Source organism: Dromaius novaehollandiae, chromosome Z, assembly GCF_036370855.1.
Source record: "Dromaius novaehollandiae isolate bDroNov1 chromosome Z, bDroNov1.hap1, whole genome shotgun sequence".
Classification (NCBI taxonomy): Eukaryota; Metazoa; Chordata; class Aves; order Casuariiformes; family Dromaiidae; genus Dromaius; species Dromaius novaehollandiae.
In genome coordinates this window covers 29,536,199-29,554,294 of record NC_088132.1, presented here as the reverse complement: position 1 = coordinate 29,554,294, position 18,096 = coordinate 29,536,199, and the positions used below count along the sequence as shown (strand labels likewise).

At 41.4% G+C, this 18,096-nt stretch overlaps 1 protein-coding gene across 1 annotated transcript in view; it reads left to right on the top strand.

The window, feature by feature from the left end:
- The first annotated feature begins 2,805 nt into the window (after positions 1-2,805).
- The window catches only part of LOC135324768 (solute carrier family 28 member 3-like), a 41,064-nt gene continuing 25,773 nt past the window's right edge, over positions 2,806-18,096 (top strand). The window contains exons 1-4 of the mRNA XM_064501674.1: positions 2,806-2,905; positions 10,574-10,675; positions 15,296-15,378; positions 17,443-17,534. Of these exons, the coding sequence (XP_064357744.1) occupies positions 2,849-2,905; positions 10,574-10,675; positions 15,296-15,378; positions 17,443-17,534 (334 nt within the window). The 5' untranslated portion in view covers positions 2,806-2,848. The remainder of the gene's footprint in view (positions 2,906-10,573; positions 10,676-15,295; positions 15,379-17,442; positions 17,535-18,096) is intronic.

Sequence of the window (18,096 nt, the reverse complement as noted above, 5' to 3'; positions counted from 1 at the left end):
AAAAATGTTGGTTTCTCAAAGGTATTCTTTTTCTACGTTTCAGCCGTACATGTGATAAATTAACAGCAGTCCACTTTGCAGCAGCAACCAGCTGCTTGCAAAATTGTGCAGACACCCAAATGAAGTTCCCCTAAAATGAAGTTTTCCTTGGTCCATATCAGAAGTATGTGCAGATAAAGTATGTCAGATACTTAATTACTCCAGAGAGCTCCCGAACTTTTCCAGATTGTTGTTTTTATGTGATAAAGTGCTTCTCTTTCCTAATTTCTCATTTCTCAGGCCTGCTAACAAAAACAGCAGCATCTTTTCAATGAATTCAGAAAATTTTATGGTTACTAAAAATGATATGAGAAAAACCCAGGTAAATTATATATATGTCTTCAAGTAAGAAGGAAATTCCTCCATGTATTAGTCACACTAGGAATTCAACCACTTAACAAACAATATTTATTTTGCATTAATCCCATTTAAATGTTATACACAATATGAGTGGTGCCTTTCTGACTGGTCTACCTTTAAAAAAGATAAACAGAGACCTGACTGTGAACTATATCAGACTGTAGTTCTACTGACTGTAATTCACACAGAAATACTGGGGCTGAACTTAAAGTTTCTTAATATTATTCCTAGGAAGCAGTTCCTCAGCTGCTGGAAATTTTTCTCTCCATAGTTAGGCAACAGAGTTTGGGCAACATATATTGTTTGAGCCTAGCAGTGGTAGCCCGAAGTTGTAAAAGCACCCTAAAAATTAGCAGTCAGGGTCTTTAATTCTTTCTTTCAGCTGGAAGATTCACATGGGTCTGGAAAACAGATGCCCAGGCTTGTTATCAGTTGAAATGGCAGCATGTAGGCCGTTGCACACACAATGTTTCTTGAAAGTCAAAGTCTTCAGGTAAGGATTTGAACTGTCCAGAAATGGGAAGGCGCTTGCCATGTGTCAAACATGTAGCAAACTTCTGGCTGATCCTGCCAAAAAGGTAGCAATGGGTTCCCATCTGTTGTTTAACTGCATGAGCCTTTGCCCGCGGGAGAACCGCGTATTTCATATATTCTGTCTTGTATGCAGGAGTTGTCTTGGCCATGGGCTTTTTGTTTTATTTTATTATCCTGTAAGTTTACTAAAGTTAAATATAATTCAGAGGAGGGAAGCTTTGCACTGAAATGATCAAATTGGTATTATCCTGACATTTCTCAATGGAAAAGAATCAGTTTTAAAAATGACCTGATAAATTGCCAGAAGGAGAGGAATAGCGGCAGAGAGCAGTTGCGGCTGGTCGTAGTCACTGCCGCAGAAGTTTCTTCTGACCGTGCAAGGGCAGACTAAAGATTTTAGGATTACAGGGGCTGGCTCTGAAAGTGTTTCCTCTGCCTTCTCCCCTCTGCTAGCAAAAGCATGTCCAATACCGCAGGGAGGAGGAGGAGGAGAGAAGGCAGAAAGGAGGAGGCAATTCTGTCAAACTTGGTAAAGACACTTGCACTGTTTCTTACTGGTGAACAGTGTGCAAACAGAGAGAAGCTATTAGCCACAGAAATTGCTCTACTCCCAGAGCAAATATAAATAGCAACAGATAGGCTGATTTCAAAATCTGAGGCATAAAAAAAGGTTGTTAATTATATATCCGTTTTTTTCAAAGTCATGCCCTCCTTACTGAAACAATAGAGAAGACAACTTGTCCTCTTTTTAAGCAAATAGTCAGAGAAAGATTCAGAGAGCATACACTGCAAGCATGTCATTTATAATCTTAATTAAAACATGGCTGTATGATGCCTCGAATGGGTGCAGCATCTTATTTTTTTACATAACTGTTCTGTATTTCCAAGAAATATATTCAGTCATGCTAATCCACTGGCTCTTTATTTCTAAAATAGCACATCATTTTTCCCTCTTTCACAGGAACAGGAAAAACTCAAGACATCTTCAATCTCCATGCAGAAAGTTCTGAATTCAAGAACCCAATGAGTAGGTAAGTATTTGTTGCTATTTTTCAAAGAAACAGAATACTTCTTTGTTTTCTTGGTCCTTGAAGAAATTATATTAGCTCAAATTCTGTCTCTCACTAGCATCAGGAGTAGTTCTACTGTTTTCAGTGAAGGTACACCAAATGACCTGTAAACCAGAAGTCCGTAGGGAACTAAAAACACGTTTAGGAGAGATCCGATTGGCAGTCCTAAGAATATAACTTTGCCCTGCTGCAAATAGCAAGCCTGAAAACCTGTAGGAGAAAACTTTTTAGTTAAAGGTGAGCAATCACAGGACAGATGACCAAATGCCCCTGTGTCGTGAGACTTAGCATGCCAACCAAAAACGCGCGACAGATATTGTTGGAGGCTTGGGAGCTGCTCCTTTTGCCTGTTTTCTCTTGCTAGATGGTGTCCCTGTAACAACTATAAAAGCACAGCAGTGATATCACAGAAGTGACGGCTTGAGAATAGCTGCAAAAAAAGACAAAAAACATGCTGACTTCCCAAAGATCTGGGTGGGGAAGGTCTCCATTCACTTCTTGCTTCCCCCGAGCGAGGCAGGAAAGCCAGAAGTCGTGTAAAAACACATTTGCCTTTGGGCTCGCCTAGAGAGGCATCTGCCTTTTGGGGCATGCAGTAATCCTCCCTTCTTGTCTTGGGAAACACTGAATTCAGTCTCCCAGCCGGCCAAAAGGGGCTGTTCCAGGGGAGCGAGAAGGTGGAGCCACCGAAGGGTGAGAGCAACCTGAGAGTGCCTCCAGCTAACCCAACCTCAAGCGATAGGCACTGATCCTGTGGATGGATTAACCAGATGCTGGCTGCTGGTGTCCTGTGCCACAGGTAGCTCGTGGCAATCACCCCAATCTCTCCTGCTCATGCTAGGCACATGGAGCTGAAGGAGACTGCCCGTGACCACTCGGGAGTGCACAATTTGGCCTTCCAGGTAAGCTCGTTTTCTTTTTCTTTCTTTCTTTCTTTTTTCTTTTTTTTTCTTTTTTTTTTTTTTTTTTTTTTTTGTGGGAAAGAGGGAGGACTAAGAAACCGTGAACAATGCTCTAGTTCAGCACATGAACAAAGAAAGAGCAATTTCTGCTCCCCGCCCGCAGATCTTTTACACCACCCTGCACGTTTTGCACTGATGTCCTGCCAAAGCTCTTACACAAAAAGCCGGAGCACAATTGACACATTTATGAATAGGCTCCTTTTACTGCCTTCTGCTGCTGCCTAGAATATTGGTATCTTTGAAAAGTCTCCTGACTCAATAATAATTCACAGGCTGATGGTTCTCGCTGCTAACACATCCATTTATCCCATCTGCACTGAACTAAAGCTGTATTAGTGGCTGCTTTCCCGGAGGATTGCTAATTTACAGTTCTGTTGAACGGGAGGTCATTGCTACGCAGCAGATGCCTGTCTCGTCAAAGCAACGTATATTAGCAATACGAGGAAAACAGTCATATAAGCGCACTGGGGCAAATCTTTCTTCCACACATGCCACTGCTCAAATAACGCAGATGTTTCTTTGGAGACACTAAGCATCCAGCATAGTATGGAACAACAGTGATATCCAAACACTCTGTGTCAAGAATTCAGTATTTGTCTACAGAGACACACAAGGGCGAGACTGATTGGATAATCTGCTGGTTAGGGAATATTTGCAGAAGGAAAGAGATGTAGGGTCAAGTCCCTACTCCAGGCAATAGTAAATAATTCACGCTAAGTGGGACAGCTTCAAGGGGAGATGGAGATAATTCAGAGATAATATAATAGTCCAGTGGTTAGGCCGTTCTCAGGGTAATCAGAGCACACTCATCACACTGCAGCTTCAGAGCAGATGGACGAGCAATTTGAACTTGGGCCTCCTTCAGTCCAGGGAAAGGAGATCAGGGAGGGCTTCAGCCTGGCTGCATCTGCACCTGAAGTAGGTGCCTAAGACAGGGCGGCCAGCTCCCAAAGTCTGTGCCTACAACCCTGCAGAGGAGCAAAGCACCTCCCTGGCTGCAGAGGCTAGGTGCTTTGTGCTACTGGATGGTCTGAATTTAAATAGCACCTCTTTCCCCAGCAACCTCCACAAAGTAGAGTGACACCCCTTCACCCCTTGTTTTATGCATCTGACCCACCTAAGCGATGTGCAGGGAACCAGGCACTTCACCTCCTGCCCCATCCAGAAAGTGGCAGAGCCTCTCAGTCCCCTCTGAAATAATTCAAATGCCAAATCAATGAGACTGGGCAATAGTGGAGTTTGGGGCTTGAGGCAGGCTTTCTGGTTGTTTTTTTTCAGAAACACCAGAAGGGAATATACACATATACAGTTATGCAGTCTACCTCTGACTCAACAAATAAATGATACCCTCAAGAAGATAAGCAGAAGAAAATAAATAACTTTCTGCATATACAAAACCAAATCGCAGTAGAAGCCACAAAGAAGAAAAGAATCTCATCAGCTTTTCATATTTTCTCGTATTTGAGCTTTTGTTACATGAAGAACAAACAGTTTTTTTCTTCCAAGGCATGGTGTCATCTGGTATTTTCTTCTCCAGTGCTCAGGTACTAAGCAACAAGTATCTTCCCCGAATGATAAAATATAAAAGTGTCCTGGAAAGGAATTAATTTCAGTCATTTTAAATAGCTGTGTGGGATTGCACTCTAAATATACCTTCAGATGTACCTGAGCTGTTTAATGATTAAACTGCAAAGTGATAGGAAAAAAAAAAAAAAAACAGGGATAAAGTAAACCCAGGTTAGGTACTTTGTTTCGCAAAGTAAATAACATAGCTCTCAGTGCAGCTCAGTGCTATCTAGTGATGGGTTAAGGATCTTATCAGAGTTGTTGTATACCAAGAACTAGAGGCATTGTGCCTGCTGTTGTGGAGAGAACCTAACAGGATGAAGAGGTTGTAGTATATAGTAATCGTCTTTTTAGCTATTCATACCAATGTTCAAAGGGGAATAACTTTTTGAGCTCTTTCCAGTTTTCACATTGGCTATAAATACTTAAATGCACACATCTGTTTATGATGCAAGAGGATTTCCACTGCAGCACGGAAGCATGACTCTTTTTCATCTGGACTGTAGTAGGCTCTCCAAAATGAGTTATTCAGTGTTATTTTTCCAAGACAGTGTGCTCTCCATCTGCATAGTATAAATTTCTACTAAAGCCATCAATTACATTTTTAAAAACGCTTGATCCTGCAAAATATCAGCTACTCTTTCTGTATGCTGCACAGGTGCCACTGGAGCTACTCAGAGGAAAAGCCTCCAAAACTGCAGGTCCCGTTTTATTGTCCTGTGATAATGCCAGTATCTGGGAGACTCAGAAGCAACTTCCGCACCTCATTTACAGCTTATTGTGGTCTCAAAAGAAAACAGGCAACAAAACCCACACGTACAGCTCCCGATATCCCTATCTGATGTTAGGGACAGCTCAGTTACTAGCAGCCACTCCAAAGTACAAAAGGGGAATGAAGATGGTGCATTACAATAAGTAAAGTAGTTGTATTGATTTTAAGAAGATATGTAGCACTTCCCACGCCCACTGATCCTTCCCAAACACACTCCTACTCCCTCAGCACAACATTGCTGTGATAACAACCTCAGTGCAACTATAAAACTTACATACTAAAATTTCCTGCTTTGGATGCTACCTCACAGCTAGAATCGACAGATTGCTGCACTGTTTCCGCCAAGACATTCAGGCTTTTGCTATTTTTATTGCCCTAAATACATGGCAAAATTTAAGGAACCTAAATCATTATGAAGTATGCTATCCACATAGTTTCATCACTGTTAAGAAGACTGTTCATATTAAGTGTGTGCATGGCAAGGCGATATGCTGTGTCTATATTGCAGTATGGTACATAAGACGTGGAGATACTACTGCACCTTTTGCTTTCAGTGCAGTTCAGTTATCACCTCTCTGATGGCACTGGTGAAGCATCGCTATAGTTGTCCGCAGGATTTCCAACTCGGGAAACCCTGCAACACTAACAGCAACCCTAAAACTGCAATTGGATTAACCTAGCTTGTTTTTAGCCCTCGTTTAAGATGTGGAGGTTTTACCTAATCAGCTCTGCAGGTTCAGATCTCTGCTAATGATGACATTAAACAAGAAGTCACACTTATTCCCTGAAGGAATAATAAGAGCTGGCTCATAAAAAGAAATGGCAGGACAGACCAAATACTCAGGACTGACTTTTAAAAGGAACTCAGAGCTAAAATATAAACTAAGTAAAATTCAAAGTGCAGATAACCGCTAGTAAATATTTATTGTTCCCTGAACTGTGATTGTCAGTGTTGTGGTGCATTAAGCAGTCAGAACCGGTTCCTATAGCAAAGCACTGTGTGCTCGCAAGAAGTTGACCCAAGGAAGGATCCCCTTTAAAACTCTGCCTTTTACGCGTGCTGCATAAGGATGCAGGTATGGCCATAACGTGTGACTTTCACACTCCGTTCCATTCAAACAAGCTAATATAGCCTTAAAAATGCATTTTCCCCCCTCTCTCTGTGTTTGTCTCCATCCTCCACAGCTTCCTAGATATTACTGATTAGCTAATTTAAAGTATATATATTATTAAGGTTTTCCATTTCATGGAAATCACTGTTATAAAGTCCCTTGGACATTATGAAGCATTGCACTGTATCCCTGCAGCAGATCCAATGAGGAAAGTACACGGTCCTTTCCCACAGTTCCCAAATTCACTTTCCGAAGACACGCTTGTTTTCCAGAACCATTTTAAAACGTTTTTTTTTTCCTACAGTCACGTACTGCTCCATCTCTTACAGCAAACAAAGCTGATCATACCTCTAGGCTCTTTTTTCGCTCAGACTAAAGTAAATACTCCTTGTGAGAACCATTTTCAGGATTCTTGTGTTTGTCATCCTCCTTGGGTTCCTGCACGCTGTCATCAGACATTTTGAATGCCACAACTAGGGAGGTCACGGACTCCTTGTTATCTTTGCAAGAATGCACAGATTTTCTTTTCCTGTTTCAGTTTCTCCAGATTTTACTTTCTGCCTCTCATACATTTTGTTTGCTCTGAAAGCAAACAGCTTTCCTATTGTTTTTTTTTAAGGCCACCTTATGCCAGGCAATTATTCTGACTTGCTCATCCTGCATTTCTGGATATCTTAACATCGACTTAACATCAACAAACTAAGCTTTTAAAGAAAACATTAGAGGCAGGTGAGCCTAACTTACGGTCAGGAACACCTCATGTAGAGTTAACCAGATGAACTTAAATCTGGCAATGCATTTTCTTTACGTGCTGTTTCTACAGCCTATTTACTTCCGTTTAACACAAAAGCAATGGACTGAATGTTATCATTTGGCAGGAATTTATGAGCTTTATGATTATTGATCCAAAAATTCCTCTGCGGTATTTAACACGCATTTTAACTCCTTCAGAATCATGACACTCTGGTTAACGAAAGATAGCACATTGTGGAGGGGAATCTTAGAGGAATGATTTTCAATTGGACTGAAAATAGGCAATTTTTGAACTGTAACTCAGATGGCTTCATTTTGACTGACTGAATGAAAGCCATGAAATCCAATCAGGTGACTTAAAACAGAGTTTTCCTTTGTAGCATATGTTTTCCACTGAGTTCCTTAACCATCCTGACTTTCCTCTCCAAAATTAATGTAATAATCCTTCCTTCACCACCACAACAGTTTAAGCAGTTGCCGGGGTGCTCTGACAGCCAATCTGTTTTCATCACTAACTGGAAATGGCTGGAAAACCATCTGTTCTAGTGCGGGAGCTGTTGCAAAACGCACAACCAAAGATCAGCAATAGCAGTAATGCTCACTTTGTAAAACTGATTCTTCTCCCTCAAAACCCGGGGAGGAAATAGGAGGGAAGTTCAAAGACTGTAGTTACGCAAAAAGACTTGACAGGTGAACTCCTCCTCTGTAGGAAAACAAGCAAACAGTGAAGGAACACTACACTTCTAAATACAATCTAGCTCCACGCCCTCAAATATTTCACTGGCAGAAAACGCCGATGAATAAAAGTACAGCAAATGGAGTGTGAAAACAGAAGCTCCACTGTTTAACACTGTTGTATCGCAAACACTCAAAGTAAACAGATCGGTTCTGTAATCCTTCTTGCAGAGCTTAAAGGGAAGAAGTTCCTCCCTTGCAAGCTTTTTCTAAGTTTAAGTTCCTGCTCACTTATGTCTCTGGGCATTGAGCAGGTTCAGCAGTGACTTGGCACATTGCTGGATCTGGCCTGCGGTCATAAAACAGCTATGCTGGCTGTATTGCCTGGGGACCGGGCCCCAGCTTTCTGCTGCAGTGCTTCCTTCTGCAAAGGTTTCTGGTGAGGACACAAGGACCAAACACGGGAGAAGCCTTACTGCCCTTCCTAGGTGCTTAGGTAGGTGGCAAGCACAGACAGTCTGACATTTTATTGAGGAATTTCTTCCACCAATTAAGAAAGTTTCTAAGAAAGCAGCAAAAAGGAATCAGCAGTTTTAATTTGTCACTTGAATACTGCTGTCCTTATAAGAGGAAGGAACTCTTCTCTGCAAGGGGTGGGGTTAAACAGCATCCGTTTCCACTGAGCAAAACATCACCGTGTAAGAAGAAGGATGATGAGATTGTACATGAAAAATCACCCGCAAAATACATGAAAATTCCTCAGCCTCACACAACTCATTCAAAGACTGTTTTAGCCAACAAATTCTCTCTCACTTCAGTAAACTTGTCATCAATGCTAATTAACCAGTACCTACTAAATTTGGCATATGCCATAATGCAGTGTGATCGGTTGCAATCGGTGTTCCCTGCACTTGCAGAAAATAGCACAAATCTACCATTCTGCAGCGCGGGCTTTTTAGTTCCAGCAATCCTGGGATGCCCTTGCTGGTTTTGTGTTAGATAAGCCATGCACTCATGTCTTATAATTGCTCTCTGTCTGAAACTCCTATGTAGTTATTGTGGTTGAGCAGTGTGTTGGGCCAGATGACTTCCAGAGGTCCCTTCCAACATAAGTTATTCTGTGCTTCTCTTGCTGGCAAACAGCAGCTTGCGTGTTTACTGTTATTCCCCATGTTCACAAAGAAAAGTCTGAAGAAATCTCTGCTTTTACTCGTTCAGCAGCAAGCATAGAAATCTCCAAAGAGACTATGCTTGGGCATCGTGTCAATTATAGAACTTTATCGCTTCTATTTCACTATACCATCCTGTACAGTATTTCTAAGATACTGTATGAAAGTGCTACAACTAAGCATTGCTTCTTGAGGGGTTTTTTTGTGCTTTACGGACTGCTTATTAGAGGTTTTAACCGTGGATTGTAGGGGCAGCTATAGTAAACTCTTAAGATAGCGTGGTTAAAAGGCAAACCGCCAGCAGAGGTGCTCTCTCAAAAAGAAATACATCCTTCTTGAGGGAATGTAAAGACACTCCTAGGGTAAGGAAGAGAAACTGGCATCTGCTCTATCAAGGCCACAACCAACAGCTGCTTGTGAATCCTTCTTTTTCTCTCAGATGTATAAAATCCTAGAAACAGATTTTTACGAAAACAGATTTTTTTTTTGTCAAGTTTGAAGTCAGAATATCTTTAAAGAAAAGATGTTTCTGAAGAGGGTTCTCATTGCTTCTAAGCTCATATTTCCATTAAAGGGCAACATTTAGTTTATGTCTATTAGTATTGCTTATTTCTACCTTTATCATCATTTATTATGATTAAGCTTATTTTGTATCATTCATTTGCAAATGTTTATTATCTTAGATGGTTAAATGTCTGATTTTAGATGACTATTTCACTGGTACCATTACCACGTAAATAATGAAATATTGCATGTAATAAAAGTCAGTGAAATGACCATACTGTAATTGGTGCTATAAGAAACCACTGAAATATAAAATATTTATATCAGTTGGGGAAATTAGTTCTCTGACATTTTGTTCAAGCAGCTTTCTCACCAAACCAAAATAAGAAACAGCCATCCAAGGATCATTAAAAAGAATTAATGTCTTCTTCAAAGAATTAAGAAACAAAAAAACTCACCTTAAGAATAAAAAGGCACGCAGAAATAGTGGTCAGTTATGTCTGACAGAAAAGTGCAACTCCCAATACACTCCATTAAAACGGATATCGCAGAAACTTAATGCGACAAAGCTAAATGCTGTCTTTACAGTTACTCCCAGAGTTTTATTTCGGAAGCAGTAGAAGTACATATTGAAAAAAAAATTACTTTTTTACTCCAAATGCATTACTAGGTGGTATTTTCTTTAATAAAACTACTAACAACGAGACAAAGTCCGGATAGTATAGTTTTACCATTGCCAGGGAGAACAGACAGATCTCTGTGACCTCATTAAACCAGTCCTGAGGCAAAGGGCAGCACCAGGAGGAGAGGCTAATTTGGGTCAAGAAAACAGCAGGTCCACGTTGGTGGAGCACCATCCTTGAGCAATGAAGCTTTGTTTGATAGCGGTGGGACTGGGACACCCGAGCTCTGTACACTGACTTTTGGGCTCTTCCATATTAGTAAAGTAAAACACAGAAGCACAAACATCATACTATAAATCGGTTCCTACTGCCCATGAAAAAGGCTTTCAGCATTTGATTTGAACAGGTACAATTGCTATCTTGTCACATTCCAGAACGACAGCGAAGATGTGGATGTTGTAAATCAAGAAGGTCCTAGAGATAGTTCACAGAGAATCAAAAATTCACAAAATGAGAAAACTGTGAGTACTAATCAGGTGAGTTTTTCTTTTTTTCTTCTGACAAGTGAAAAATATACAATTACCAGAAGAACCTTGTTTAAATTCAGAACTGAAAATTCAATGTAAGTAATTGGTTTTGATAATACATCCAAGACAGATATTTTAACAAAACCCAAATTTGATTTAAAATTCATAAACTGACAGGGAAGCCAGTTCTGTTCTCAGAAATCCATTAAGAAAAAAAAACAAAAAATTGACAGGACACGCAGGACTCAGAAAAATGTTTTATAATGTCATAATGGCTTCAAGCAAGAGACAAAAGAGGCATCAGAAATGATGGTCAAAGGGACAAGGAGTTGTTGGGGAGGCATTTTCTCGTGGAAACAGAAGACCCGGCAACACTGGTTTTAGTGATGCCAGCTTTCAGACAGGACATATATATTTATTAAATATCTGTTCAGATTAGGGCAGTAATCACCCATCCAAAATAGGGGATATCTCAGCGAAACACAAGCTGGAGGCAACAGCTCTGACTTATGACTGACCAGAGGAAAAGGAAGATAATACAATACAGATGACTTCCAAATGAAAGCATCTATTTTCATTTCTTTTGACTTTAGGTTTGTCTAGACCCGCATAATGCCTGGCTCATTATGAATTCACGAGTCAGATAAAAAAATCTTTTTCTTTTTCACTGGTGTCATATATTAATATTTTCACATCCACGTGCAAAAAATAATTATCCTGCAAGTTCCATTAAGAACTTCATGTACTTGCCTATTTTGAAAACATATCTACTTGTCAAGTTCAGTGACAGCACTTGAAGCAACATGCAAGAGAGAAAAGGTTTCCTGATGCTGTGGTCATTCATTTCTATTTTCTAATGATTTTTTGATTTGATCAGAGGCAGCAAAGGCATTAGTTCTTCACTAGAAGTGCCTCTGCTCTCCTCCTGGCTGCCTCAAAGCTGACGTGGTCCTGGATTTACAACAAAGGACAAGATCACTCAGGAAAAGATCACTTGTGCTACTTCTAATATGCTCTCCTGGAAAGTCAACTGGGATCTGAGATCCTAGGAGAAGTGGCAGACAATGTCAAATATCAAGGAAAAGGTCAAAAGAGAAAGAATAAAAGGACTGTCAGAACTGTTGGAAACTGTTGAAAAATTGAGAAAAGTGGTCACAGTCAATGAAAATTTTAATTTTAATAAAAAATGCCACTCTCTCATTGAAAAAAAAAAGAAGGTTTGAGAAAGTGTTCAGCCAGTTCTTTGTACAAATATGCTCAAGATATGCATATCCACACTGAGAAACTCTCAGAGGTGCCGTGCCAGAGACAGCAGAGTTTATCTTGGGACTTTGAAGCAGACCAGAACAGACTTTGTTATGTCCGGATGACAGAAGTCCATGTGCTCCACGCAGCTCTCAGGTCAGTCTCCAGAAGTACCAACACGGCCCAAGAGCCAGATCTGGCATCATATTTGGCCAAAGAAAAAGCAAGAAAGGGAGTTTGATCCATTTCTGCCTTGCCTTGTGCATCCACACACAATTAGACACAAAGTGGTATCTGAGTTTAGATTTTCTTAACTCTTTTTTATGTAGACAGAGGAAAGCATTTGTGACAATAAAATAGTGACAGTAATACTCTAGGCATATTTAAGTACTTTGTCAACAATGTGAAAAGCCATGGATTGATGCTTTTTACATTGAAACAAATCAAAAGAAAAAATAGGTTATATTCTTGATATAAACTCTTTGAAAATAATCTTTTCCCCAGCTTTCTGCACCTGGAAACTATATTGTGGTAACATATTGCACAAATTCAAAGGGCAGGGAAGTTAAGCTTGGGTAGCCTAAGATGTACTGCATAGAGTATTCTCCTGTTTATTGCTCCAGTTTTACAGCCAAGAAGTTTTACATGCAATTTAAAATCATATCATACCCTATTTTGGAAATACCTTTCCAACTTCTGATGAGTCTCAAAATTTGAGCTGACATATCGCAGTTACGTTTAATGAGTTTCCGAAAAATGCATCACATCCACATGCCAGAAAATGTTATTGCTGCCCGTTGATTTCAGGGGAACTGCTTGTTTTCAAGCAGTTTTGAGGCAGGTGGATGGCAGATCCAGATGTGACAAGACATCTGGGCACCCAAGAGTTCCCACATACACCAGCAAAGCAGCGCGGGAAGGAGCACGGGCGACTTCCACAAGGGAAGAAGGGAGTGCGGTGGCGACCTGAAAAAAGACAGGAGCTGAGGGTGCAGGGAGGCAAATAAGGGGCTGACAAGGGCCTTGGGCTTTGAGGTGCCATCTGGAGTGAGGAAACAGTGCCAGAGAAGGTCGTAGCCGCCTGAGAGTTTGGAGGCACGGCTCTTCCACCCAGAGGCCCAGCCACTCCTGATTTGTCATGTAGCCTTGAGATTTCTGCAACTATAGATTCAAAAATCTGAGAGAAGGACTGGGATGCAATACAGCCTTAATTTAAGCTCGGGAAAAAATGGTACTCTGGTGCCATCAGCACTCACTGTCCCTCAGGAGAGAAGCCCACCTCCTACTGCTGCTGGGAAGGATGCTCCTAGTTACCAAAAACACTAGCAATTCAGCAGGCAGCAGCATCTGCATTTCAGATTTACTTTATTTCCGTTAATAGCAAAGAGAAAGAAATCAAGTTTAGGCAAAATACAGCCGTAACTTAGAGTGCAGCTCCACAGAGTCGAATCTCTCCCCCGCTCCCTTCTGAACACTTGAATTACGAGGACTGAGAGATTCCTATCGGCATCGCATTGCACTTTCTCAGAGAAGAACGAACGGCAGCCTCTACATACATATTCCTACACGCCACTTTAATTGCTGGCCGTGTCTCCTTCCTTTGTTAGTTTTGCCTTTGAGCTGTTTCATTTCAAATCTCTCGCTAGAAACTAATTTAGGATATTCCAGGGCTTTCAGCAGGGTCTGTAATACACAGCAGAAAAGCCAAACTGAAAGGAGGGGGGAGGCCTGTGACGTCTTGATTTACAAAGCTGTTTGGGGAATACAGTTAGCATAAACATTAATAATAGAAAAATCTAAATTCTCCCAACTTACGACTGTTCCACATGGCTGGCCAAATCAGACCATTTTCTATCTAGACAGTACCATATAGTCGAGAATGGCTCGATATGTGCTTAGGAAAATACTGTTTGCGCAGTACAGTCTCCAGCCACACGTGACATAGCACACAACCGGCCATGCTGCTCCATTTCTGCGTTAAAACAACACGTTGAAGCAGCAAGGCGCGCAGAGCCAGCAGCCACGGTGCTCCCAATGAGGCAAAATGCAGTTATTCTGTTCTTTTCAAATGCCAAAGCACCACCACAGCCAGGTGCTCCCAGGCCCCTGGCCACCGCCTGGTGCCCCCCGAGGGCCCTGCGGTGAGTGCTAAGGTACGTCCACACAAGGTGAGCGTTCAGCCTTGACTGTGGAAGTCGTCGCCCACCGTTCGCCCACGGGGTCAATTTTTGGAGACGGGAGCAACTCAGGGTGGGATAAGGCAGCCCCTTTTCTGCATCTGTACTGAAAACATAGCACACTGCCAAATGGCTTAAGGGGACTTGTCTCACTCTGAACAAGGGCAGCGGCTGAACTTCACAGATAAATCAGGCACTTGACACAACATCAAGACAAACTACTATACTAGACTACATATACATAGCGCAAGGTAAGATTACAAACCTGAAGTGAATAACCTGGGACAAGCGGAGAAATGACCGATTTCCCTGACAACTGGCATTACAGGCACGGAAAAAAAACCCACATCTGTGCCGGCTGCACAGAGACCACACACAAGGACTGCACACGCTGACTTGCTCTGTGGGCACAAGCTGCGAGACCCCCGAGCAGGCTCCACACAGGCAAAACCTGCAGGGAATTAAAATGCTCAAATTTTAGATGTGCTTACGCAGAGCAGGTTAAGCTGTGATTTTTTCCCTAAACCTGTAATATGGCCAGATTCGGGTGGATTATGGCTGCAAAAAGGTACATTCCTGATGAAAATGGGATGACTGGCCAAATTTCAAGTTTCTACTGCAAAGCCCACGGATGTGAGAGCTCTTAAAAGATCGCTGCAACAAAAGCCTTTGCTTAGTAGTTTTACTTTGGAATAGATTAATTGGCTTATTTGAATTTTTTTGAACAATAATCAAAAAAACGCAGCCATTCTCCATAAATTTCAACAAAACTGAAGTTTTGCAAAGAGAGAAGCAATGAAAATAGGAGGTCGTCAACAGGAAGCACTGGGCATCCTAGGGCGCTTCCAGCCCTACCTACAACACCCACTTTTTGTCACTTAGGCACATGCATTCTGCAGTGGGATCTTTTTAGCTCCAAGAGACACCGGTAGCTTTTTCCTTTATTTCTCCTTTCAAAATTTTGTGGAAGGCTTGGGGAGGTTCGCGATTCAAAACGCCGAGGACTTGACAGCGTGGTTGGTCTGCTGGTACTGCCTGGCGCTAATGACAGCGCTGGCGCCAGACGGGCGAGCTGGAGCTGGAGCCGGGCGCGCGGCGTGAAAGGGAAAGTCTTGAGGCTGCGCCAGCCATCTGCCTGCGGGAATCTGCTCTTCCCAATGTTGCTGCACAAACACGCTCACGCTGCCGGTACCGATCTGTTTTCCAGGGGGACGAATACATCAATATTGAGAGCGATCAGCCCAAAACCAAACCTGACTCAGGAGATGAGGAGCAACCACACATTAAAGGGTAATGTTTCTTTGGATGAGCAAGTTTTCTGCCCGCTTTGCCCCGCAAAAAGTTGCCGGCGTTTCCACTTCTGGCGCAACCACTAGAAATTCCCCTGCCACATCCCTGTGCTACACAGACCCTCGTACTGCCAATAATTTGTGCAACACAGACACACTGCATTTAAAGTTATTCTACCTTTTGACCGACATGTGCGATTGTGGAACTGTGCTTCTCACACCTTGAAAATTAGAGGAGCAGGGGTTGGGTTTTTTTCTTTTTCGCATTAACTATATTTGCAATATTTGCATAAGTACATTTTTAAAGAGAGGCCTTAAACAGTGATTTCCTGGGGGAAGTTAAAGATTCTCCCTTGTCCTACACTTTGCATAGTTATTTATCCTAGTGCAAAATAGTAGTAGAATAGATGTAAAATAGCCATTTTGATGTAGCAGAATTTTTACACTTTGTTACTACTAATGCCTAGTGACCATAAAGTGAAAGCACACATCTATATTTTGCTTGGGGACTATTTTTTGGACAAAAAACTACAAACCTTGTATAAGACATTCTAAAAATTGAGAGAAAAATCAAATTAAATTTTAACGGCTTTAAATTTTATTTTTCTGTCATATTAAAACGTCATATAAATCTTCATACAAATTATACTATACTCTTTCCCCAATTTCTATCACTGCCCTCTATTATACAACATGTTGCCTCAGTTTTGAACCTGTCTTTGGATTCAACAGTTGAGCAGATTCTAGCAACTCACTTGCTGGGTATCCCAATTAGGAATATGTCTCATTCAAGGTGGACTACTCGAACCTGTCCCATGCCTGTAAAATTGAGGCATTTAAATTCACAAATAGTACTTTCTTTTACTCTTTAGAGTGGTACGAACAGTTAACACCATGGGGAATAACTAAGGTTGATTTTGCAGGGCTTTATTGTTCGCTGGGGGCCTTTGTTCTTCCATCGGGAGCGCGTATCCTTGCCCGGGGTAGATAAACCCTTTCTAAACAGGCAGCTGAAGAGCTCTTTGCTCTGCTCTCTAATCACACCGAGGCTATGGCTTGGTCTGTGTAGCTGGGTTTTGTGTTCGGGCTCTAGGTTTGTTTTTGTGAGAAGCACTTGGCAAGGGCAACAGTCCCTCTACCAAGGTTGGGTTTTTTGTTGTGGTTTTTTTTTTTTTTTTTGGTAAGTTAGCTCTTAAAAGCAGGCCCTAATATGACCTAATATTTTCCTTGTATCTGCTCAAAAGGGGCATTCACAAAGCATCCCGTAGTTTCAAATGCATCACTGATTTATTTCAACAATTAGTACTGTTAGCCTGTTGTCTGAGACACAAACCCCACAAAAGATCAGTCCATTGATAGCAGCAACGCACCATGTGGGCGAGGGGATATTCGGTTATAGACTACATACAGACCAGAAGAAGGATTTCTGGGTTGCAAAATGAAAGGAGTTTACCTAGCTACAGCTTTTGTAGCATCTGCATCACCAGCATAGTTAACACTGAAAATTTGGGTTCAATCCATTCCCTTCACTGCTATTTCCTTAAATCTCAGCCTCCCCTGTGATATCACTGTTTCCCTCTAGTGAGGTGAGAAAAGAAACAAAATGAGGCATTTAATAAATGGAAAAGCAGATGCTAGAGTAGGGCATTCAAATCTAATGAATCATTTTAGCTTCTATAAACTTTTCATCTAAGACTCATTAGATTATGTAATTAACCACCAATTTTTAAACTATCCAGAGATATCTATGCACACTGTGACAAGATTTTAGGTAGATATCAGTTATTTTGCATACTTTAGAGACTAGTAGAACCAGCCTGCAAAATTTGACCCTCCATATATCTGATAGATTTTCATTTTACTTGTCCAAGGTGAAACCAAAGAAGTCCCCCCCAAAAGATGCTAACATGGTTTTCTCTGGTGCTTCAGGATCCAAAGCTATTCTGATGTGGTGCACTCCAGTGGAGAAATTTTGGTGGACTCAACTTGATGTTCCTGTGCAAACTGCTCTCCTCTTATCTATGGCTTAAGTTTCTGTTCTGTTTGTTTTTTTCCATTTTCCTAGGTGTTTTGAAAAGAAATACGATGAAGTGTGTGATTTTTGCAAGAAACACAAAACCAGAATTCAGTATGTGATCTATGGCGTTTTAATAACAGGTACAGTACATTACATCCAGTTTTGTTGAAGCCTCATTTATTTGCCTACATGAGACTGCAGACTGTGCCCGCTTTGTATTTGACCTAACACAAAAACCCTCAACTATTTTAAAGATTGAGAGGAGGTAAAAGATAAATGTGAATTTAGTGCCAGATGAAGCTCCAGACTGCACACCTCCTCTCATTCCCAAACATAACAGAAAGAAGCCCAGACTTTGCCACACTGCTCCTCCAGCCTGTTTCAACTCTGACTAGCAATTACACATGGGATAAAAGGTTAGTCTGACCTTTGTGTCTACTCAATAATCAGCCCCTTACAAGAAATCAGGTAAATTACAGCTCTTAGGAACGAGCCCAAAACCACAAAACCACTCTAAAAGTAGTTAGGGACCAACTTGGACCAGACTTAAGTCCAGAAATGAGCGTTTTCAATTCTGACTCAGTATCCACAGCAAATACTTGCTAAAGGAAATGTCGTATTTCAGCACGTACAGGAAAGTCATTCAAATGTTCTTGTTTGTCCCTTTCCTACTTACCCCGTAGGCGTGTTATTTCCTTCTAT